Source organism: Moesziomyces antarcticus (assembly GCF_000747765.1).
Source record: "Moesziomyces antarcticus DNA, scaffold: scaffold_v10001, strain JCM 10317, whole genome shotgun sequence".
NCBI classification, from domain to species: domain Eukaryota; kingdom Fungi; phylum Basidiomycota; class Ustilaginomycetes; order Ustilaginales; family Ustilaginaceae; genus Moesziomyces; species Moesziomyces antarcticus.
In genome coordinates this window covers 1,473,354-1,496,105 of record NW_014639009.1, presented here as the reverse complement: position 1 = coordinate 1,496,105, position 22,752 = coordinate 1,473,354, and the positions used below count along the sequence as shown (strand labels likewise).

Sequence of the window (22,752 nt, the reverse complement as noted above, 5' to 3'; positions counted from 1 at the left end):
CCGCACGTTGGGAATAGCGAATGCCGCGGCAGTGGGGAAAGACAGCTTTACGCGTCGGCAATGAGTCATGGTCATTTCTTAGCGCCGTCTCACCTTAGCGCACACAGACGAAGCCGACGCGGCCGGATCATCTTTGCGGGCCCGCGGAATTTCCCAATTGCCTCGGCATCTTGTTCCTGCCTCCTCCTCGAGCCATCTTAGCTCCGTCAGCCCGAACCACTCTTTTTCGCTCCACACATCCCACCCCCTCTGCCGTCGCTCCTTCACCATTTCGAGTCGGGTGAAAAGAACTCGGAATCACCACCCCGGAGCTCCTTCTTCGCCACACCCCCCAACTCCTCCGCGGCATTTCCCCCATCCCACCTTCAATATCCACCTTTCCTCAAACCATTCATTTCAGACTGAGCATTGTCAAACTGTGGAGTAGGAGCAGATCAGCCTGACTCGTGACCACACCGTGTGCACAGGTGAGAGGCATGCCGAATGGCTGAGTTGACATCGGCATGGAAACCGGCGCAGCATAGGACCCTGGGCACGAAAAAAAAACTCTCCGGCCGGCGCTTACTCGACACATCTCCCTGGAGCCTTCGGAGAAAAGCGTCCGAACGCGTCTCCAAGCTGCCCGATCTCACCCTTCACTTGCACCCGATCGACGAGAATGGCGCTGTGATCCGACCCGATATCCCGCTACTGGCCGAACCTTGCCGCACACCGTCGATCCCACGTCAGTCCGCATGCTGCTCACGCCCGCGTAATCACCCTGCCGCGTGGCATGCTTATCGGCGCAATTCGGCGCCCCTTTGCATTGCCTAAAGTTACACTACGCAGCACGTCAGAAGTTCTTGATGCTGTCACGCATGCCCAGCAGAAACTTGCCCATGCCGCGCTTCTTGGGCGCCTGCGCTGCCGCCCCCTCGGCCACCGAAGTCGCATCGGCAGAACCCTTGCTCGTAATCCCCGGCTTGCCGCCGCCATGCGCCGAGCTTGCCCCCGCCGCCTGGCCACGAGCCTCGCTGCTAGTGTGCAGGCTGCTCGTGCTCGTCGACGCGTCACGCAGCATGCCCATACCCGCGCCTCGGCCGCTCCCCTTCTCGCCCTCCGAGCCGGTCGAAGCCGTCGCCGCGAGTGCCGTTCCGCCCTCCAGCGCACCGGCGGCCTTGTTCGCCGATGACGACGAGCTCGGTCGTCGGAAGCGCGACACAAATGACGCCGCCACCCCAGACGCGCTCGAAGTCGAGTTGGCGCTTCCCACGCTGACACTTCGCACGCCGTTGGCGCCTAGATTGGATTCGCCCGCACGAAGCTGCGTCGGCTGTGAGGCCGATGCCACGCGATCGACCCCAGCACCGGCGTCTGCACCCACGCGGCCGCTCTCTCCACCTCGAGCGGCTCTCGCCTCGTTCGACATCGCCGCATCGTTGGCTTTGACCGTTGTGCCGTTCGTCTCGGTACGAGTGGGCTCGGCCGATTTCGCCAGCGACGACGTCTTGCGTTTGGCATCCGCCTTCGAGTTGTCGCCGCCACCAAAGATGCCCGCCAGATACTTGGCGTCCACCTCCTTCTTCGAAGGCGCCGCCCTTTCGCGCTCCGAAATCGTATCCAGTCCGAATCCGCTCCCTCTCGTCCGGTTGCGCGCAGAAAAGTCCTTGCGCGGCAGAGCTGCGGGCGCAGACGCCGTCGAGTAGATGCTCGACGTCGCCGACGACACCGAGCTGTGGCTCGACGCCGTCGTCACCGAAGACGCCATCGAAGAAAACGTCGCCACCGACGGATTTCGCTCTCGCCACGACATGACGCGCGTACGTCCCGAATCTTGCAGCAGCGGTCCACCCGTCTTGCGTTGCTCGCTCATGCGTTCGCGACGCACCGCCGCCGACGACCAGTTGGTGGGCGCTGCACTTGCGCCAGCCACACCCGCCTCTTCGCCTGGTCGCACGCTTCGTGCCGTCGCAGAGCCCTCGGCCGCTCCGTCGACCAAATTCTGCTGACTGTAGCGCGCCACCGTCTCGGCGGTGGGCCTCGACAGCACAATCTGCGGAGAAATCGCAGCATCCGCAGCTTCGCTCGGCTTGGCCATCTTGCTCATTTGACGTGCGAGGCTCTCGGATGCCATTGCCAGCTCGCGAATCGTACGCTCGCGTTCGCGAGCCTTCGCCTCTGGGTCGTTCGCATCGACGTCCGCCATACCCTCGACCGACTGAGATCGCTTGAGCTGTTTGGCGAGTGTGCGTCCCTTGCGAGCACCGCGCTTGCGCCTCTTCGAGTGGTTTGACGTCGTGATGCTCTCCGCCTTGTCGCCGTCTTGTGCTGCAGGCGCATCCGCATCTGCCCCCGCTTCTGCTGCGTCATCGTGTTCTGCAGCGTCCACCTCGACCTCGCCATCACCTGGACCACTCTCGGCATCCTGGCTCTGATCGAGACTCGCATCGACTGATGCAACAGCCGCGCCCCGCCCGTCTACATGCTGAGCAGCGGCCGTTTCAGCTGCCGTCGAAGCTGGCTTTGAGTCCGAGTCCACCATCGAGAGGGCAGCCTCCGCCTCTATATTGTCAGTTATAAGATCGTGAGGCCGAGTGGATTCGTCTTCTTGAATGGCCGCTTCCACCATGGTCTGCGTGGAGTCCTCCATGAACGGCAAATTCGCGTCGTGCTGCTGCTCGGGCGACTCGGAGATGGTTTCCGGAGTGCGAGTGACATTCGAGGCTGCTGCGTACTGCGTGTCAAACGGATTGCGCTCGGGCGGCTGAGGAGACGGCGTAAAGGTCGGCGATGGCAGTACGTCCGGGGTGAAGAGCGAAGGATAGGGCGACAAGCTTCCCTGCCTAGCCGAGCCAAAGGCGGCGCGGAACGTCGCGTCAGCTGCCACGTCCAGGTCGGGGATGTGATCGGTATCACGCGCCAACGAGCGCGCTCGAGGTCGAGGCGAGCTGAGCAACGATGGCAGCGTCGACATGGAGCCGGTGCGCGAATGGATGAGCGGGATGGTCGAGTAGAGCGATGCACCGCGGGAGATGCGGCCGCGTCCCGATCCAGATAAGCCCATATGATCGACAAGGCCCATAGCCCAGCGCGAGAATTCGCCGGCTGAGATCCTCTTCTCGGAAACATCGTCGTCGTCCGTAACGGAACAAAAGACGTTCTCGGATAGGAAACGGGCGACTGTCTCGGTGAGGCCGTCGAACGATTCCATCAAGAAACGAATCGGATCCTCGCAGTAGGCGGCGAACGAAGGACAGTTCATGGATGGCTCCGTGAACGGACTGCGATGGAACAGCAAGTTCAGAAGCACCACGCCAAGCGACCAGATGTCGGCTTGCTTGGGGTCGTAGGACGAAGAGATGTTGTTGTGGCATTCGAACGCCATGTAAGGCTTGCTTCCGCAATCAAAGTCGTCGCAGCGATCCTCGGCCGTGGCAAGACCAAAGTCGGTCATCTTGACGATCACCTGCGCATCGTCGCCATCACGCGTGCTTTCCACTAGGGTGCCTGCACTCGTGTCAGGGCACGCCGACTGCATCTCCTCGATCGTGCGGCGGTCCTCGACGATGAAGTTCTCGGGCTTGATGTCGCGATGGCTGACGCCACGGTCGTGGCAGAATTGGACAGAGTCGCAGATCTGTCGGAACATGCGCGAGATTAAGCGGATGCGACGCTTGGAAAGCAGTCCACGCCCCGATGTGGAGGCAAGCAGCGAAGGCGAGGGCGGCGTGGCATCGAGCGAAGTGCCCAGTCGCTGGTAGTTGTCGTCCGTGGCCTGGTCTCGATCCGTCTCGCCCTCGGTCGGAGATGGCTGCCCCGTGTCCTGAGCCTGCTCGAGCCAGTAGTAGAGATCCTGACCCGGGCAATACTCCAGAACGAGAAAGAGCCAATCTGGCGTCTCGTAGGTGCGATAAAGGGTGACGATGTTCGGATGCGAAGGGATGGACTGGTGGATGGTTGCCTCCAGACGCTGCACCTCGAGCATGTCTTCAGGCAGATCGCGCTTGCAGAGGCACTTGAGCGCAAACTCCTTGCCCGGTCGCAGGCGCGTGTTGATTCTAAGATCCTTGCGCCTTCTTTCTTCAAGGGCCGGAGAGTTGTGGAAGCCGTTCTCCTTGTTCTTACCGTTCGCTTTGAGCGTGGTGCTCAGAAGATCTTCGGATGAGGCGACCATGGTCAGATCGGCATCGTCGTCGGGATGACGGCCGTTGGCCTCGGTCGCAGATGCTCGCGAGGCCGAGGTGGGAATAGCGACGGTCTTCTGGGCCACCTGGACGGCGGCATCTTCCGCACTGACCTCCTTGACGAGGTAGACGACGGCATAGCTTCCTTCGCCGAGCTTGCGAACGACTTCGAGCTTGCTGCCTGTCAGATCTTCGTTCTGGTCGACGAAGCCCGGGGTGGTCTCGGCGATCTGGATCACATGACCGTCGTGCTCCATGCCAGGGCCGAGAAGATCGCCGACGTCGAAAACATCTCCGAGGGGACGGCCCTCGAGGGCGTACATGCTGCCATAGCGGCTCAAGGGATGGCCTTCTGAAGCGCCATACTCCATCATATCGGACAGATCGAAGAAGTCCTGCTCGTTGTCGTCGGTCACGACGGAGAGGCGATCTGCCTCCGAGGCTGCGGCATCGGATGCTGCTGCTTCACGGCGGACCAGCTGAGCCCTGAGCTTGGCGAGGAGGGAGGCACTATCGAGAGGCTGCTCCAAGAGAGAGGTGGTGTTGGGCACAAACGAGGCGGTATGGCCGTCGTCCGAGTCCGAAGCCGAAGCCGCCGCTGCCGCTGCAGCAGCGTTGCGCTGCTGCTGGTCGGCGATCAAGCCGGGTAGATGGATGGACATGGTGCTCTGACGGCCCCGGAGCGGAGCCCTTGCGGCATCTTCTGCTACAGGACCGTCCTCTGGAATGCTGTCCGTATGGTAGAAAGGTACGGTCGAGGGTGGTCGGCTGCTTGGCCGACTGAGCGAGATGGAGGACTCCCTGGATCGAGACAGACCACGCAGGCTCGGTGTACGTACGCGGTCATAGTGCGCCACGCTGGGCTTTAAGCCGGATACGCTGCCACGGTTGCGGAGATGAGGCGGGCGGTAGACACCGATGCGGTTCTGAACGGTAGGCGAGTGAGGGGAGAGCACAGCGGAGCTGCGCCTTGAGTGGGACATGGTGTGTCCGGCGCCGGCCGAGGCCGTCGAGGTGAACGATTCGCGACGGGACGCCGGGCCAGGCCGGCCCTGAGCCGCCGGACTGCCGAGCATGGAGGCGATGCTGCTGACCATTCGGTCGCCGTTCGAGTGAGCTTCAGCGATGACGGGAGGGTGTCTTGTCATGGGCGACAACGTGCGATGCGTGAGCTTGGGTGAGGTGGTCGGGCTCAGCAGGGCTGGATTAGTCGCGCCGTTGCCGGCTCCCTGCCGAAGGGGGATGTTGGCCAGCACGAGGGGCGAACGCTTGGGGGACGACTGGACGTTGACGCTCGGACCTCGATTGAAGAGCGAGGTGCCGGTGAAGCCAGTTTCGTGGCGTCCGAATCCGTGGCCGTGGCTAGGACTTGGGGTGCGAGCGAGATCGCTGGAGGAAGCCTGAAGCTGTTCTACCGGAACCTTGGTGAACAGAGGGGTGCGCAGATTCGATGCCTTGGCAACTTCGGCGGGTTGGTTGGAAGCGGCGAGCGACCTTTCCGTGCTGGCTTCACGCGGCCGGTTGGGTGTGCTGGGGATGCTGGGAAGCGAGCTGGTGGGTGTCAGCATCCAGTTGTCGTTGGGGTCGGCGTCTGCCAGCCTGCTTGTGGCTTGGAAGAGGTGCTGAGGGTTTTGTGTATGGTGAGCAGGACGATGTGGGGTGGAAGAGGTGGGGAAGAAGCGCGAGCCTTCGTTGTGCTCGATGCGGAGGGGATGGAGGTGGGCGGCTGGCCCTGTTGATTGTGACTTTTCCAGTGACGAAGAGAGGGGCCAGTGGTGGCGCATGGCAGCAAAGCCGTTGGTCTTGGGGTTGGTAGGCGAGGTGCCAAACTCAGGCGAGCGACCGATGATGCCGTTGCCCATGCTGCTTGGCTTGATGGCGTGTGGAGCGCTGGGTTGGGGATGGGGATGCTGACCGGGGATCCAGTCGGCATCGAGCATGTTGGCCTTGTCGCGTTTGCGGCTGGTGGAGAGCAAAGAAGGTTTGGAGCTACTGGAGGAAGCTGCGTCTCGCTTGCCGTTGGAGGGTGAGATGGACATGGGCTGTGAGCGAGCCGCAGTGTCATGGTGCGGCTTTGTGGAGGCGGTGATGGGCTGGGCGTGCGCCCTCCAGTTGTCTTGGGCGCGGTCCTTGTCCTTGCGATGCGCGAGGTGTTCGCGATGGACTGGGACTGGGGCTGGTGCTGGGTAGGGCGGTGAGAGCGAGCTCTTGTGACCGCCGCGTCGCCAGTTGGGGGCGTCGCTGCTAGAGGAGTGCACTGGCATGATGGCGGTGGGAGCTTAGTGCTGATTGGTGGCTGGCAAATATGTATATATGGATGAGAGGGAGATGGTGCGCATGGCCTAAAGCTTGGCAGCTCGGCGGCACTGTCGACGCGAATGGGATGCGGATAAGGATCGGGGCGGTGGTTTTGAATGGCGGATCATGACATCTCGAGTCGAGACCTTTGAGTTGAGCTGCATGGAGGTGAAGCAAGGCAGGGCCAGCAGTGGGTAGGCTGGACGGAGAGCGTCGGAATAGCAGACAGGTGCGCCAAGCGCTCGAGTTGTTGCTTTGCGAAGAACGGCCAAAGGAGATGACGTGACCCAGATAGCTGGTTGTTGATCAAGGCGATGTCGAGAGAAGGGTGGTATACAGATAATGGATGATTGAACCAAGAGAGGTATATTTGAGCGGGGTTGCGATGACGATGAGGGAGTTGTGCGCTGGTGATGAGTCTGGGTGCAGGGCTGCCCCAGGGCGTATCAACGATTGGTGGCGACAGAGAAAAGGAGGGTGGGGGATGAGAAGAGCTGAAAATACGGTCGACGACGTTCTCGAGCTGGACGAAAGAATGTGCACCTGATCACCGCCGTGAGCGAATGGCGATGAGACGAGCCGTCGCTGCTCAAGGTCGAGCGGACGAAGCAATGGGTGGTGAGGGAGAGGAAGAGGGAGAGGTGAGGGCAACGACGGCCAACCAGGGTCCCCTTGCGGTTGGGCGAGCTGGCTGTGGTTGGCTGGCTGAAGCGCCATGCAGAGTCCAATGCTGCGGTGCAGCTAAATTACACCTCTCGCAGTCACAGGCCGGCTTCCCTGTCTGTGTTGATGTGAGAGAGGGTCCGAGCCCCACCGCCGCCGCCGCCTCGAGTGGCTGTGAATCTGTGCTGTTTTTTTCTTTTTCCCTCGCCCTCTCAATTTTTTTGGGCTCGCAGCGCCGGTCACTGCTGGCCTGCAGGCCCTGCAGCTGGCGTCGTTGGCCCAGCAGGGTGCAGCTCCGAGCCGCGCCGAATCCGCCCAAACACATGGCTGGCTCATGCAGACCATGCAGACCGCACGGAAATCCCCTCTGAGCTTGCTCGAGCTTGCCTGGGCTTGCAGCCATCGTGCCACGCTTCGTAGACGAGCCGCCTAAGCGAGCATCCGAGGCAAGTGCACAATGGCTGCAGGTCTCCCGCGTCTCAGGCCAATTTCGTATCTGACCAGCAGACCCCCTTGCCTCGAGTTGCATCGACTGTATCCAACCTAGCTTTGCGGACGGAGGGGCAAGGCGTGCTTTGAGGCTCGGGGGGTCCGAGAGCGGGCAACGTCATTCGGGGCCCAACAATACCGAAAAGTGGAGAATGACGCCTTTCGAAAAGCGCCCTGCCGGCTCACCCGACCATGCAGCTCGCAGCTTCCCGACCGAACTCAATCCACCTCTCCTGCTTTGGCTCGCGTGAGGGTAGGCAGAAGCGACAAAACGAAGCGGAGACTACGTGTACGCTAGCGCCGCCCTCAATGTGTTGGTCAACGGGGCAAAACCGCATGCTTTTTTGCCGGTCATCTGAGCTCGGACGGTTGCCGGATGCGAGGCTGCCAATGACCGCATGGTCGGGCGCTGCCGTCATGCGTCAGGCAGCAGACCGCCAGCCCAGCGCGACGCCAGTCACACCAACAAAAATTGGACTAGCCTGCGGTGCAATGCATGGAAGCCGACTTCGCTCACCCACACTGGTACAGCAGCCCACCACACTTTGAGTTTAAAATCCCACCTCTGCCGCTCGAGCCTGCAGTTCCCAATTTCGTGTAGAGGCAGTTGCTTTGGTCTAACAAACTGAAATGGCCTCGAATCCCTCTCACGTGACACGACACTTCGAGATCAACACTCTGCCGTGCCTGCGTCACAAAGCTACGGACGGGCCTGGAGGAGAGCAACGCGCGCGCCCCCAAGCCCAAAAAATGCGACTCGCCTGCAGGTCCAACACTCTCTCCCACTCGCACCTTGCTTCTCCACCATCTTGCGTGTTCCCAGCTAGATTAGCTCGATCACTCTCGAAACGTGGACATCGCAGCCACCGCCATCATGTTCAACAGCAGAGCCTCGTCGAGCGCCGCGATCAAGCGCCTCACCATCGAATACAAGCAGCTCTCCACCGACCCCAACTCGCTCTTCCCCGCCGTCGGCCCCGTGTCCGAAGACAACTATCTCGAATGGGAGGCGCTCGTTCCCGGTCCGGACGGCACGCCCTTTGAGGGCGGCGTCTTTTCCGCGCGCCTCACCTTCCCCGCCTCGTATCCGCTCGAGCCGCCAACCATGCGCTTCGAGCCGCCCATCTTCCATCCCAACGTCTACGCAGACGGTCTCGTCTGCATCTCCATCCTCCATGCACCCGGTGACGACCCAAACATGTACGAGTCGTCGTCCGAACGCTGGTCGCCCGTACAGTCCATCGAAAAGATCCTCCTCTCCGTCCTCAGCATGCTCGCAGAACCCAACGTAGAGAGTGGCGCCAACATCGATGCCTGTGTAAGTGTCGCTTTTCCACCCTTGCGCCTTTTGTTGCTCCGCTCACACCCCTCTCGCCTCGGCTGCATCCACAGAAAATGTACAGGGACAACCGCGAGGGATACGAAAAGATCATTCGAGACTCGGTCAAGGAACAGCTCGGCTTGTAATAACCCTAATCACACCTCGACCGCATATACCGTCATCTCGCGCCCCGCTGTCCGCTCGCGCACACCTTTCAGGGATCATGACCGCGTCCACAGACCCGCCACCACACTGCGCGATGAAGACTTCATTGCTGCATTACGTGGCACACACCTCGTCGGGTCATATCAGTCCATCCAGTGAAGGAAGAGTAGGGCGAGGCCGCTGCCCACCAGGAAGATGGAGAGGAACTTGTCCGCCTCTCTACTGCGCTGGCGTGCCTTGCGCAGCTCCTCGTTGCCGCGTCCGACCTCGGTGCCCACTCCGATGGCCTCGTCGAGCAGCTGATCCGTCACCTCTCCCTGCTGCTCCAGCTGCTGCACCACCTGCGTCTGCAGCTCGCTGATCTCGTACAGCCGCGACTCGGCCTTCTTGATCGACGCCAGATCCGACTCGAGCGACTTGATGAGCTCCGACGACTCGTTCTCAAACATCTCGATCTGCGACGCCGACAGCTGCGCGCTGATGTCCTTGCCCACCAGATCCGTCTCGCTGTCCAGCTGTGGGTCGAACGAGCCGCCCACGCTGCCGCGGATCACCGTCGGCGCTGTCGAAGCGGCCGTGGCTTGCGATGCAGCAGCACCCGCACGTTCCTGCAGCTCGAGCCTCGAGTTGGCCAGCGACCGCGTCTTCTCCCTCTGCACCCTCAGCCGCGCCTCCTGCATGTCGCCCTGCAGCGACGACGCTTTGGACAGCAGCGCCGAAAGGTACTGGGTGATCGAGGCGCGATGCGCCGAAATGAGCGACGATGCTAGGATCGACGTAGACGAGTCGCGTGCGGTCGAAAGCGCGAGCAAACTGTTGAGCGGTGAGAGCGCGGTGGGTGTGGTGGGCGCATTCTTCTTGCGCGCCTCCTCGGCACGCTCGAGCTCCTTGATGCTTTCCAGACAGCGCTTGACCACCACCTTGACCTGGAAGTCGATCTCGTCGCGCTGCGTGTCGTTCAACGGCCCCGTGAAGGCCTTCCACTTAGCAAACGCAGAGCCTGCTGTCGCGTCCTGGTCATCGGGCGTTTCAAGCCCCTCGTGCGCATCGCGAAGCTGGTGGTGTCGCGCCTTGTTCCCGAGCGCGAGATAGCGTCTTCGTATTGAGAACAGGAAACCCAGCAGCGAGATGATGTGTTTTCGAATCACGTAGGCTTGCTGCAGCCACTGCTTGTGTGCGCGCACCACATTCTCGGGCGGGTCTTTGCGTTTGAGTGCCTTGGAGCCGGAAGCACTGGACGAGGACGGCGGATACTGCCCTGCCCGCTCACTGATGAGCTGGCGAAAGTCGCTCGTCAGATCCGTCGTGGGAGGCGCCCGGGCCCTCTTGGATGCCGCCATGTGCGATGGATCGAAGCCTTGCTCTCGATTTGCGATGTGTATGGTATGATGTGATTCTGACAAAGATGTGGTCAGAAGGGACGCATGTGCAAGTGATGACAAGGGCGAGATGAAGCGTGCAAGCGACAGCTGGACCTTCACATGTGGAGTGAGCCGTGCGATTTTGCTGCCTTTCCAACAGGCAGGAACTGCCGATCGAACATGCTTTGCCAAAGTGCGTGGTGGCCCGCGCTCAGCCGTCAATCCCAGGAAGAACCGCTGGACCCTTTCTTTCCACCGCAGCAACGCCGTGATTACTTCCTTCGCTTCCACACCACTTCGCTTGACGCCAATAGCTGGCAGAGCAGGAGGCGTGACTGGTCCGCACATCGAGACGCATGCCGCGCATCAACAGCCTCACGTGGCTGGTCGGCTTCCCCTGCCTGCTAGCCCTGGTCACCTGGCGCACCGTCTCGTGGCCATACACCAAGGTCGAAGAGAGCTTTACGATTCAGGCTGTCCACGACATCCTGAGCTACGGCGTCAGTCCCACTGCTCTGGAACGATTCGACCATCAAGTGTTTCCTGGTGCGGTGCCTCGCTCGTTCGTAGGCCCACTCGCACTCGCAGCGGTCGCCTACCCTTTTCTGTGGCTGTGCCGCGCCGTTGGAGCGGTTCAGACGTCGGCCGATGTCCAAGCCATCGTTCGTCTCTGCCTCGGAACAGCCAATGCCGCTGCTGCTGCTTTCTTCGCACAGGCAAGCTTCGCTTCGGCGAACGACGCCAAGAATGCTCGTGGCAGCGTGTCGTCATCAGCCCGCACACAACTCGGCTTCTTCTTTGCCATCACCGCGACGCAGTTCCACTTTGGCTTCTGGGTGAGCCGCACCATCCCCAACTCGATCGCGTTGCCTTTCGCTGTGATGGCACTCGCATTAGTCTGCCGCAATTTGGACTTGAACTCGAAATGCGCCCAACGAAGCAGCAGGGACATTCGCATTGCCCTCTGGCTACTCACCTTCAGCGCCGTGATTCTACGTTCGGAGATCGCGGCGACGATCATCCCGGTGGGACTCTACCTCTTATTCACCGGCAGATTCGGTCTTCTGGCAGCGATCAAGACTGGTCTTGCCGCAGCGACCTTCAGCGTCGCCGTGACCACCTTCATCGACACGTACTTTTGGCAAGATTTGCAGCAAAATACAGCTCAGGGTATCCTTACCGCCTTCACAACGGCCGTCGTGCGGGGATTCCGAGGAGAAGGACCACCGCCTCTGTGGCCGGAGCTGAATGCGCTGGTCTTCAACGTGGTCGATGGCAAGAGCAGTGAGTGGGGCGTGTCGCCTTGGCACGCCTACTTCACAGCCCTGCTGCCCAGGCTGCTCGTGTTTTCCGAATCGCTGTTGCTATACGGGGCGATAGAGGCAATGTCAGCTCGTCCTTCTGCCCTGACGGTCCGGGCAAGATTCCTTCTGCTCACGGCTGGCTGTCATATGGCAGTGCTCAGCTGTCTCGGCCACAAAGAATGGCGCTTTATCCTGTACGTCGTTCCGGCCCTCAACGCGGTCAGTGCCGGTGGGGCCGAAATGCTCACTCGCAGCACAGTCCGCAAGATTGCTTTGGTCACACTGCTCGCGCTGCAAGTTGGCCTGAGCTGGCTCTCGGGCCACCTGAGCGCCATCAACTATCCAGGCGGACAAGCTCTCGACCTACTGCACAGACAGCTCGCCTTGGAATCCAGCATGGGCCCGGTGATCGTCCACATAGACGTAGCAGCCGCGATGACCGGCGTATCGCTCTTCCAGTCCTTGAACATGCCTCGTGACGGATCGGGTGGGCTGGTGGATCGATTCGCCGGCGTCGTCCCCTCCAACTGCGAAACGCACGGATGCTGGGTGTACGACAAGACCGAGGACTTACCGGTCTCGGGGCCTCAAGCCGCAGAGGCATGGAGCAAGTTCACGCACCTCCTGGAGTACTCTCGCGAGTGTCGCGTGATGTTGTCATCTTCGGATGCGACCGCAACTCCTCTGCCGGACGACGAGCAGCCGTTCGAGCCTCTCACATCCCCCGTCACCATGTTTGCCGGTTTCCGACGCAAGACTGTCGCGCAAATCCTGAGGGACCTTGCGAGCGCTCCCAAGGCTACAGTCGTGGCCATTCTCGGCTCGTCAGAAGACAACTCTCAGCCGAACCCGATGCGGCTCCTTCTCCCATTAGACATCCTAGAGGAGCCAGCGATATGGCTTTGTCGGCGCAAGGACGCAAAATAGATTGGCATGCAACGCTGTCGGCATAACATTCTTTCCCAAAAAAATTCGTTGGGAAGTGCCGCGGAACCCTGAAATGCAGCTTTTGCTCCACACCGCTTCGACCGACTTCACCCCTCGCACCTCTCTTCTTTCCACGTCCACTCTCCGACACATTCTCGATCGACGCACGGGGCCCTGCATCTGCTAGCGAGAAACTCTGGTCTACTCTTTCCTGCATCGCGGTGCAGCGCACGAATCGCAGGGATGTCACAGTCGCAAGCGGAGCTTCGCCGGCAAGGCAAGCACGAAAAGGCGCGCGCCAAGATGATGGAGGACTTTGAGCGCCAAAAGGCGGACCTGATCAAAGAGGCGGAACGCAATCGCACAGGCGCGGATCGCTTCGTCGGCAAGAACGACACAATGGAGGACGCGCTGAAGAAATCGACGATCGGTCTGGTGCATCTCGAGGACTTCCAGAAGCTGCGCTCCGAGCTGGAGGAGGAGAAGCGCCGCGAAGCAGCGCAGACGAACGAGCTGAAAGCGGACGACCGAGCCGCCAAGAAGAAGAAGTCGGCCAGAAAGGAGCGTTCGAAGCTGTCGTTTGCGCTCGACGACGAAGAGGAAGACGGTGCTGCATCGATACCCACCAAAACCAAGCGCAAGAGGCCCTCGAACGACGACGGCGACAAGGAGGCAGAGGTGGTGGCGGTACCGAAGAAGACGAGTCTGAAGAACCCGAATGTGGACACGTCGTTCCTGCCCGACCGCGATCGGGAGGAGGCGGAGCGTCGGATGCGCGAAGAATTGCGCCAGGAGTGGCTGCGCAAGCAGGAAGAGATGAAGAAGGAGGACGTCGAGATCACCTACTCGTACTGGGACGGCACAGGCCACCGCAAGACCGTCATGTGCAAGAAGGGCGATACGATTGCGCATTTCCTCGAAAAGTGCCGCCAGCAGGTGTCGGAACTGCGCGGCATCTCGGTGGACAGCATGATGTACATCAAGGAGGACCTTATCATCCCACACCACTACAGCTTCTACGACTTTATCGTCAACAAGGCCCGAGGAAAGTCCGGGCCGCTGTTCAACTTTGACGTGCACGACGATGTGCGGCTGATTGCCGACGCCAGTGTCGAGAAGGACGAGGTGAGTAGCTGCACACAGCTCCGGCGGATCGAGTCTTGCATAGGCAGCCTACTGACACTTTCTGTACTTGCATCTGTACAGTCGCATGCTGGCAAAGTGGTTGAGAGATCGTTCTACAACCGGAACAAGCATGTCTGGCCGTACAGTCGTAAGTGTCCTTTCTCTCGCGTATCCCCATAGTTCCAACTCAGCTTCCAGTCGAAAGGCAAAACTGACACAAATCTCTTGTCACCCTTTTCGGGATGTGTTGAAAAGGCTGGGAGGTGTACGATCCGAAGAAGGAGTATGGCAGCTACACGATCCACGACCGCAAAAAGTGAACCCACATCATCTTTTAATCATCTTACTCCGAGCATACACTAAAGCATCTAATCAGCGGCGTGGACGACGTTCCAGCCGTCCTGCTTAAGAGCGTCACACGCGGCGTCGAAATTGTCCTGCTTGACACAGATGTAGTCGGTGTCCCAGGTGGACACGGCAAAGATGGATATCGAGTGTGCGGCGAGGCACTTGCTGAACTCGAGCAGGACGCCTACGAGGTGGAACTGCATCGGACCGCGGATGCGGAACGCTCTCCACGGGCCGTCGATCCCAAACCCGTCAGCCTCGTCTTCTGGACCGGGCGAGCCTAGTTGCGATCGGAGTTTCGTGGCGCTAAAATGTGTGCCTGTGGAGACGAGGATGCTGAGCTCGCGGTGGGTGCGTGAGACGGTGCAGAAAAGCGGCTCGCTGCCCTCGACAGCAGGAGGGTTCGAGATGAGCTCCAGCAGCGGTGTTGGCAGTCGCAAAGTAGGCGGTAGCCGTGCGAGCATGTACTCGTCCGGCTGCACGAGCACTGTCAAGCAAGAAGACAAATACGTGTCTCAGTTAGCATCACACGGGCGACATAGGGTGAAAGTCGCAAGGGGGATGCTCACCATCTAGATTCGGATACTGCGACTTGTTCGACTGCCAGTTCTCCGCCGCCTCGCGGTCATTGATGTTGCCTTTGTTGTCTACAGACATGGTCCTAGCCCTTGCCTGGTGAGCAGCCGGCGCCTTCAAGTAAAAAGAGGGAGAGATACGGACAGAGCAAGAGGCAGCCCTCCTTTTGTAGCTTCCGAGGGCCGGAATTGCCTGCACCTCCGTTCCGACCTGCAGCTCCAGAGGTGGGCCGCGGAGGTGGAGAATCCTGGCATGATCGACCTAACACTTAACGCCAAAAAAATCGGGAGACGCCAAGCGAGCGGAATCTGCATCGCTCGACAGCTCCTTTGATGCAGGCTGCCGACACTCTTCATCCATCCCAACCTGTCCACCATCCTCCCTTCGACCCGACGGACGACTTACTTTTGCGGGTCGTGACGCAGAAGCATAGATCAAAGCGAGCAGCCTCGGACTGTTCGCTACCTCGCACAAGTGCAGCGCGTCTGCGTCCGATTCGGCCATGTCGCAGTCGCAGCCAATCAACCCGGACGCCGGCTCGTCCGCAACGCTAGACACCAGGAGTCGCGCCAACACAGGTGCGAGCCTGTCAGCTGCTCCTCTGGGCACGTCATACCGCTCGACGACTGGAAGCTCGGTCGTATCCAACGGCAGCTTGCTCGATCTGTACGCGCGCTCCCCTGGCTCGTTTCCGAGCTCTGCAGAGACGCCTTCGCACATCAGTGCCAGCTCGACCATCGCCAACGCTTCCATTCCGATGCAGTCATCTGCATCAACCTCGTCATCCAACGGCATCCCGGTAGTGTCAGCCACACGCGGCTTCCAAACACCCAGCAATGATGCCTCGACGGGCTTCTCCATGGTCCCGAGTGACAGCAACGCTTCCATCTGGACAACCGCTTCGGCATCTGCAACCGAGTCGCTTCCGCACAGCAAACGCGCCTCGGTGGCAGGCTTTGACGTCGATGTGATGCGCAGCGTCCAGCCCGCCCACAACGCCGACACGCTTGACGCCACGCGAACCGATGACCTCCCACTACCTCCCCGCATCGGAGTCGAAGCGCCACAAGACGACAGCGACGGCTCGCACTATGACGATGAAGAGGTCCTCAACACCTCGACACATGACTCGTTCGACCGCTCGGCGGATCGCACCATCGAGCCTCCGCACACGAGCCGCCCTGCGACCGCGGCGGATGACGAGGAAGAGGTATTCTCAAACGCGCTCCCATCTCCTCCTGTCCCCAGACGCACGAGCAGCGTGGCGCAGGACGCTTTTACGATCTCACCTAGTCCATCTCAAACGGAAAACATCAATCAGCAGGATGGCATGCTTTCCCGGCACACAGCGTCCAGATCTAGATCCGGCTCAGGCCAGCTCGGAAGTAGCCAGATTCCGCAAAGGCGAAGCAGCGCCGACCACCGCGACGACTCGCCCCACCAGCTGCTTCAAAGCGATGACACAGCTTCCACCCCTCTTGCACAGGAGGCTGTCACCAGCAATGCTCCTCGAGACACTTCATGCCCGACCAAGCGTACCCTACTCGGCGCTGTCAACGAGAACACGCGTCTTTCGACCGACGGCAGCCGATCGTCGCACGAGCCCACGGAGGACGAGCAGCGACGACTGGAAAAGGAGCTACTCGCCGAAGCAGACGACTCGCGCCCGCGTACGCTCAAGGAGGCACGCGAACGCGCAAAGATGCGCAGGCAGCAGAGCGATACCGTCTCGCCCCTCGCAGGGGCACCCACGAGCGGCAGCGCAACCACGAGTCCGCGCAAGGGCGCTTCGCTGCACGTGCGCGACGTTGCCTCCTCGGTTGTCGGTGGGGCGATCGACGAAGAGGTCGCGCGCAGCAGCATAGACTCGAGGGACCGCCCCGTGCGCAACCCCAAGCGGCTTTCCAATCGAGATCGTGCAGCTGCTGCCGATCAGCGCTCGCTCTCGGAGCGCTCGGCTCCCTCAGACTATTCGCACGACTCGGACGGCGAGGGTGCATTTTCGTTCGATCCGCCGCCTCAAGCTGCTAGCAACACGACAGCCAGTGCGGGTCTCTCAACACAGGGGTCTGACATGGACGACCTCACTGCCGCGGTGAGCAATGCGATGAACGATTTGAGCTTCGGCAGTGCGGACGAGACCATCTCGGCGGACGAAGAGCAGGCGACGCCGATGCCGCCGCAGACGCAGACCGTGGCGCGGCCGGCGATGCCTGCCTCGCTGCCGTCCGCGCGCAGTTTGGCGGGTGTGACGGGTATCAGTGTTGCGCAGGCGGGCGCGAGGTCGAGCCCGCTCGCTTCGCCTGCCAAGCACGCACCTCCGACGCCGCGCACTCCGCAGACACCCAGCGGCTCTTCGTACTTCCCCGCCGCTGCTTCGGCGCAGTCGTTATCGATGGCGCCGCTCAGCTCTCCCGTGCGCCAGCGCGCCGCACCAACGACGCCGATAGCCGCCGCGCGCCCCGTCGCACCCGCTCTGCCGAGCCGCATCGAGGTGTACGGCAAGACGCTGCCGATGCCTGCGGCGTTTGCGAGCAGCAACATTGTGGTGGGCCAGAAGCGCGGCTCGTCGTGGGACCGCGCGCGCGCATATGCACAATGCACCAACGAGCTGCTGCACCTTCAGACGGGGCTTGCGTTGTGGATGCAAGCGGTACAGCGGCCCGCCATGCGGCAACAAGCGCGCACGGGGCAGAGTCAGCCCGATTGGCTGGCACAGGGAACGCTGCCACGGTCGACGCATGTGCGCAACGAGGGATCGTACGCCGACTCGGTGCGATCGGACATGACATTCCCCATGCGCGGCGATGGGGCCAAGGCCAAGGAGATTGTGTCGGTGATGCCGACGATGGCCGAATCGCCCGTACAGACGCCCGTGAATCTGCCGTACCCGGGCGTCGCGCCACAGCAGACGCGCAGCAACTCGACGCAGTCGTTCGCATCGCTGCCCGGCTCGACGTCCGTGGGCGAGGGCATGGGTGCGATGCGCACCTCGGGCTCGGGCACGGGTAACCGCTTCTTCTCCGGTCTAGGCAGGAAGAACAGCAAGCGTCAGGCATCGGCGCCCCCGCCCGCCGCCGTGCCTGCAGGCTCGCCGCTCGCGTCGGCGGCGATCGGCACAGGTGGTTCGCGCGCGTACTTGGCCAACAGCCGCAACCGGCAAGCACAGGCATCGCCCATCGTATCGGGCGCAACCTCGTCAGCAAACCCGAGCACGGATACTTTTGAAACCACGTTCAGTCGGCCTGAAAGCCCCGCACGTGCCGGGCTCGGGATGCGCGGCGTAGATGCCGAGCCCAGCGCCCCGCTCGACTCTGTGCGCGAGGGTGCAAGCGCGCCGAGTGGACCTCGACCTTTGGGTCCACGTGCACCGGCGGGATCCACACGACTGTCGTACGAAATGTCGCGCACCAACTCCGGTCAGGCCTTGACCTCTCCCATCACGCCCATTACACCCATCACACCCATCGCAGGCGGCTTCGGCAGTGGCCCAACGTTCGTCTCTCGTCTCAGTGGTGGACCTTCGAGCCACGAGAGCTACACCTCTGACCTGCTGTCTGCACCGCGTCGCAGCAGTCAAGCGGGCAGCACCTCGCCGAGCCTCAGCGCCGAAACTTCGCCCAGGATCGGCGCGGGCTTGAGGTCGTCGTTGTCGTACGGCTCGGTAAGGGATCGCATGCGAAGAGGCTCGAATTCGGGCGACTCGGAAGCGTTCAATGCAACCCTAAACAAGCTAGCGGACATCTTGCCGGACGCGGATACGGAGACGCTCGCACTGTACCTGCGCAAGGCCAAGGGCAACGATCTCCAGGCCATAGGCGATTATCTGCAGGATCAGAGCCTGGGTAAGCTGCCCAAGTAGAGTCGCTTTCGGGGAGCCGTTAGTGTCGAACGGAATTGCATGCGGAGCTTGGGTGAGGCTGACTGCGTGTGCAATGGGGAGTGTGAGAAAGCCTTTTGCCATGGCCAGTGGGAGATACTGGACTTGACAGTGTGTGCAAGCACGGCCATGATGAGCAAGCTTACTGAACGCGCCGGATCGCCACGAATCCCCGACTCCGCCCAACTCCACGTTGCGCTTGACTGTATCCGCATAAGACGCCGCTGTTATAGACTTTTCAGTCCACAGCTGAGGTCTCGCATTGGTCGACTTGGGCCGCAACTCCAGCCACCGAAACCCCACCAAGGTGTCGAAGGGGAGGAGCGACAAGTCGCACCGTCGGAATCAACGACCTTTCACATCAGGCAGTCAACGTCGTTTGCAACTACCGAACAGAAGTGCTACCCAGAACCGAAGAGATCGGTCCGAGGCGGATGCCGTTCGTGATCGACTCATCGCCGACCATAATCAACGTCGCCCCTTACCGATAGGAACCGCGCTCTCAGACCCACGTCCTTGTCTGCAAACACAGGTCCCAAGTCCGATGGCCCAGCCAGAGGCCTGAGAACCTGCAGTCCAGCATGCATGCAGCTCTGCCGGACGACAGTGGTACCGACGACGACGACGGCGATGCCTTCTTCTAGGAAGGGACGCCGCCTCGCACACACGTGTTGACCGACCTACGGTTCGCTTGGTCTGCGACACAGACTCGATTAGTTGGTCGACACGAACCCGTCCGTCCGACGTTGATGGACATGCGCGCTACGACTGGCCCACGTCACGGCCTAGCTGACCCGGATCTAGCGGTACCCTCACTCCTTTCTCTCTCTCGCCTCATCAGGCGATCAAGACAGCTCGCCACATCGAATGTATTTGGAAAGTGGCTACTGGGGATTATTGGTGCCCTAGCGGCTACCTTGGATCCCAAAACAATCCTCGATGTACCTCAACATTGGTCTGAGACGCTCTTTGCGATGCGAATCTTTCGCATCTCGATAAATCGCACTATTCTCGTCAAAAATCTTTCGTGATGAATGTATCCCCAACCGGCGTCGACTTCGTTCGCACTTGCCGTACTGAACCGCAGCCCTCACCATCGCGTGCATCAAAGTCCACCAAGTTTTTTGCGGGGCGAGATCTCTCACAAGCTTCGAGGAATCTTCCTGTCAGAACAAAGACATTGTTCATGATGAATGTGTCGGCATCCTGAATCGACGTCGTGGCACTTGCAGAACCGAACCGCACTACAACGTCCACGAAAGTGGTCCAAGTCGCTGTATACGATACAAATCCCGACGATTCCGACAAGTCACACTGTCCTCGTCAAACACCGTTCGTGATATAAGTATTGACGACCGTGGTCAATGGCCCCCTCTGCCAATACTTGAAATGCAGCCCCCCCCGCGACCCAGGTCCAACCAAGCCGATGCCAGATCAAAGTTTCTATTCTGTTTGGACAAACTAGACTTCCGACCCCAAACACGTTTGTGATGGATGTATCGGCATCCGCAATCGACGTTGTTTGGACATGCCGAGATGAATCGCACCCAAGATCCCATGCTGTCGACGCGAGATGAAAATCCACGTGCCCACAAAAAGGCAAAGCTTAAATTCACAATTCAGCGTGTCCCACATGCCGCCTCACCGCACAAATTGACAGCACGCCATTAAAAAAAAAAAAAAAAAACCAAACAAACAAAAAACCAAAAAACGAAGAAATCCAGTGCAATCCATAAAAGTATTCAAAAATTGCGCGCGATGCTATACAGTGGTATCAAGCTCACACTTCCGCAGGGAAGGCGAACAAAGGGGACGCAGAGACGCTTAGAAGAAGAAGCCCCAGACCTTCTTGTAGACAGGACGGGCGGCAGCCTCCTCGCGCTCGCGGCGGAGCACCTCGACGGGGACGGGGTCGCGGCGACCGGTGCTGATGTCGATCTCGTCGATGGGGATGACGCGAGTACGCTTGATAAACTTGTAAGGCAAGTAGAAGACGAAGACGACGATGGGCACCGAGATGAAGCTCTGGAAGAAGGCAGTGGCGCGCTCGCTCTTGGTCATGTCACCCTCGCCAATGGGCCAGACGGCAGTGTAGAAGGTGAGGATGATGACGAGCACGTTGAAGGCGGCGCCGTAGAGCGAGCCGTAGATGCTGAAGGGAGACTTCCAGGGGAGCTCCTCGAGCGTGTGGCCGGCCTTCTTCCAGGCGAGGCGGAAGCGGGCGTGCGAGATGCAGATGCAGAGCCAGCTGATGATGGTCGAGAGACCCGAGATGGCGAGCAGCCAGTTGAAGGTGGTGTTGCGCGCGTTGTCACCGGCGTAGATGAGGAAGCCGAGCAGACCAAAGATGAGCGACAGAATGACGGCAGGAACGGGTCGTCCGTTGCGGTCAATGTAGGTGAAGATCTTGGGAGCCTGTCCGATCGTAGCCATGGCCTGCAGCGTCCTCGAAGCAGCGTAGACCGCCGTGTTTCCGACGGACAACACCGAGACAAGAATCACAGCGTTCATGATGCTTGGAAGCACGGAAATGCCCGCATTGCTGATCGCAATAACGAATGGGGACGCCCTGGCATCGTAGGAACCGGATCCAAGACGGTCGTCGGTGTATGGGACGAGGAGCGAGACGACGAAGAGCGAGACGACGTAGAAGATGGTGACGCGCATGAAAATCTGCTTGGCGGCCTTTGGAATTTCCTTGCGCGCATTGGCCGTCTCGGCTGCAGCAAGTCCAATGAGCTCGGTACCCGCAAAGGCGAAAGCGGCGCTGACGAAAACCGAGGAGAAACCCTTGAAGCCGTTCCTGAAGGCGCCGGGGTTGTGCCACGTCTCTGCACCATAGTACTTTCCGTCGGGTCCACCGCCGACGTTGATCACCACACCGGCAATGATGAAGCCAATGACGGCAAGGACCTTGATGAGCGAGCCGAAGAACTCGAATTCACCGTAACCACGCACACCAAAGAGGTTGATGATGATGATGACGATGAGGAAGATGGCGACCCAGACGCCCTTGGGTACGACCTCGCTGGGGTCCCAGAAGCTGATGACGATGGAAGCGGCGACGAGTTCGAGGGGCAGGACAATAAGCCACTGGAGCCAGTAGTTGTATGCCATGGCAAATCCGACGGCGGGGTCGATGAAGCGGGACGAGTAGGCAGCGAAGGAACCGGCGACGGGGAAGATAGCACCAAGCTCACCGAGGGCCATGACGACCTGGAGAAGCATGATACCGATGAGGATGTAGTCGATCATGAGGAAACCGGGACCACCGGCGGCGAGCGAGCCACCGGATCCGATGAAGAGACCGGTACCGATGGAGCCACCGAGGGCGATGAACTGGACGTGGCGGCCGTGCAGGTTGCGCTTGAGGCCGCTCTCTTCACCAGGCGCCTTGAAGCCGGCAACGACATTGCCAGACTCAAAGTCCTTCTCGTTCTTCTCGTTGTAGTTGGATGGCGACGAGTCCGAGGCGGTCTCGTCGGTGACCTCGGGCTTGAAGCCGTCGACAAAGTTGTTCCAAGCACCCATATTGAGCAGATGAACTCTTCTGTGCGAGAGCGAGGCGAAGAGTGTCCAGAGGGGGGATTCCGACAGGAATGGGGAGGGTAGGATGCGCGGCAGAGGGAGCTCGGCTACCAAGGCAAGCAATGACTCTGTGGTCTAGAGGCGCGTTTGAGGAAGGGGCAAAGCCGGAAAGGCGTGTTGGGTGACGATGGGTGGGGTGATCTTGGACGCTGGTGGGAGCGGATGTCGAGGGGTTATATGGGGTGCGCTGGAGGGACACGTAAGGAAGGGGGAAGGGCCCGGCAACGTGATTCGCCACGAGATAGGGCAACGTCGGCGGCGGCGTGGCTGGCTGGAGGGGCGGCGGCGACTGGGTTGCGCGTCGTTCCGTCTTGCTGCTGCAGTGCTGCAGCCAGGCAGGGAGGGATGCAGCAGCAGCAGCCATAAGAGGAAGGATGCCTCCGGGGCGGCGTGCAGGCGAGCGATAGGCAAGCGAATCAGGCGAGGTGGCGAGGTGCATGTGGGGCGGGGTCGAGGGCGAAGCCCAACCCAAACGGTCGAGGGCACGCGGGCGACACGAATAGCCAGAAAATCGAAATTCCGCGTTTGAACCCCGGCCCAGGCA

At 60.6% G+C, this 22,752-nt stretch overlaps 8 protein-coding genes across 8 annotated transcripts; 4 read left to right on the top strand and 4 right to left on the bottom strand.

Annotated features, from left to right (window-relative positions):
* Positions 1-832: 832 nt before the first annotated feature.
* PAN0_001c0533 (uncharacterized protein) lies at positions 833-6,427 on the bottom strand (the record flags this gene model as incomplete). Its single annotated transcript, XM_014804148.1, has 1 exon — positions 833-6,427. One exon carries the CDS (start codon positions 6,425-6,427, stop codon positions 833-835), a length of 5,595 nt encoding a protein of 1,864 aa, XP_014659634.1.
* A 597-nt stretch (positions 6,428-7,024) lies between these two features.
* Positions 7,025-9,080, top strand: PAN0_001d0532 (qri8-e2 ubiquitin-conjugating enzyme; the record flags this gene model as incomplete). The annotated part of the gene is made up of 7 exons (XM_014804147.1): positions 7,025-7,102; positions 7,381-7,540; positions 7,629-7,860; positions 7,997-8,069; positions 8,314-8,380; positions 8,477-8,931; positions 9,006-9,080. 7 exons carry the CDS (start codon positions 7,025-7,027, stop codon positions 9,078-9,080), a joined length of 1,140 nt encoding a protein of 379 aa, XP_014659633.1.
* A 162-nt stretch (positions 9,081-9,242) lies between these two features.
* On the bottom strand, positions 9,243-10,439 carry PAN0_001c0531 (snare protein syntaxin 18 ufe1; the record flags this gene model as incomplete). Its single annotated transcript, XM_014804146.1, has 1 exon — positions 9,243-10,439. One exon carries the CDS (start codon positions 10,437-10,439, stop codon positions 9,243-9,245), a length of 1,197 nt encoding a protein of 398 aa, XP_014659632.1.
* A 377-nt stretch (positions 10,440-10,816) lies between these two features.
* Positions 10,817-12,691, top strand: PAN0_001d0530 (glycosyltransferase family 22 protein; the record flags this gene model as incomplete). Its single annotated transcript, XM_014804145.1, has 1 exon — positions 10,817-12,691. One exon carries the CDS (start codon positions 10,817-10,819, stop codon positions 12,689-12,691), a length of 1,875 nt encoding a protein of 624 aa, XP_014659631.1.
* A 243-nt stretch (positions 12,692-12,934) lies between these two features.
* PAN0_001d0529 (XAP5-domain-containing protein) lies at positions 12,935-14,136 on the top strand (the record flags this gene model as incomplete). Its single annotated transcript, XM_014804144.1, has 3 exons — positions 12,935-13,816; positions 13,898-13,964; positions 14,072-14,136. The coding sequence occupies 3 exons, from the start codon at positions 12,935-12,937 to the stop codon at positions 14,134-14,136; spliced, it is 1,014 nt and encodes a 337-aa protein (XP_014659630.1).
* Positions 14,137-14,184: 48 nt separating this feature from the next.
* On the bottom strand, positions 14,185-14,821 carry PAN0_001c0528 (amino acid-binding act domain-containing protein; the record flags this gene model as incomplete). The annotated part of the gene is made up of 2 exons (XM_014804143.1): positions 14,185-14,651; positions 14,734-14,821. 2 exons carry the CDS (start codon positions 14,819-14,821, stop codon positions 14,185-14,187), a joined length of 555 nt encoding a protein of 184 aa, XP_014659629.1.
* A 421-nt stretch (positions 14,822-15,242) lies between these two features.
* On the top strand, positions 15,243-19,264 carry PAN0_001d0527 (uncharacterized protein; the record flags this gene model as incomplete). Its single annotated transcript, XM_014804142.1, has 4 exons — positions 15,243-18,585; positions 18,870-18,927; positions 19,017-19,093; positions 19,161-19,264. The coding sequence occupies 4 exons, from the start codon at positions 15,243-15,245 to the stop codon at positions 19,262-19,264; spliced, it is 3,582 nt and encodes a 1,193-aa protein (XP_014659628.1).
* A 1,180-nt stretch (positions 19,265-20,444) lies between these two features.
* On the bottom strand, positions 20,445-22,647 carry PAN0_001c0526 (amino acid permease; the record flags this gene model as incomplete). Its single annotated transcript, XM_014804141.1, has 2 exons — positions 20,445-22,276; positions 22,335-22,647. The coding sequence occupies 2 exons, from the start codon at positions 22,645-22,647 to the stop codon at positions 20,445-20,447; spliced, it is 2,145 nt and encodes a 714-aa protein (XP_014659627.1).
* Positions 22,648-22,752: the final 105 nt, after the last annotated feature.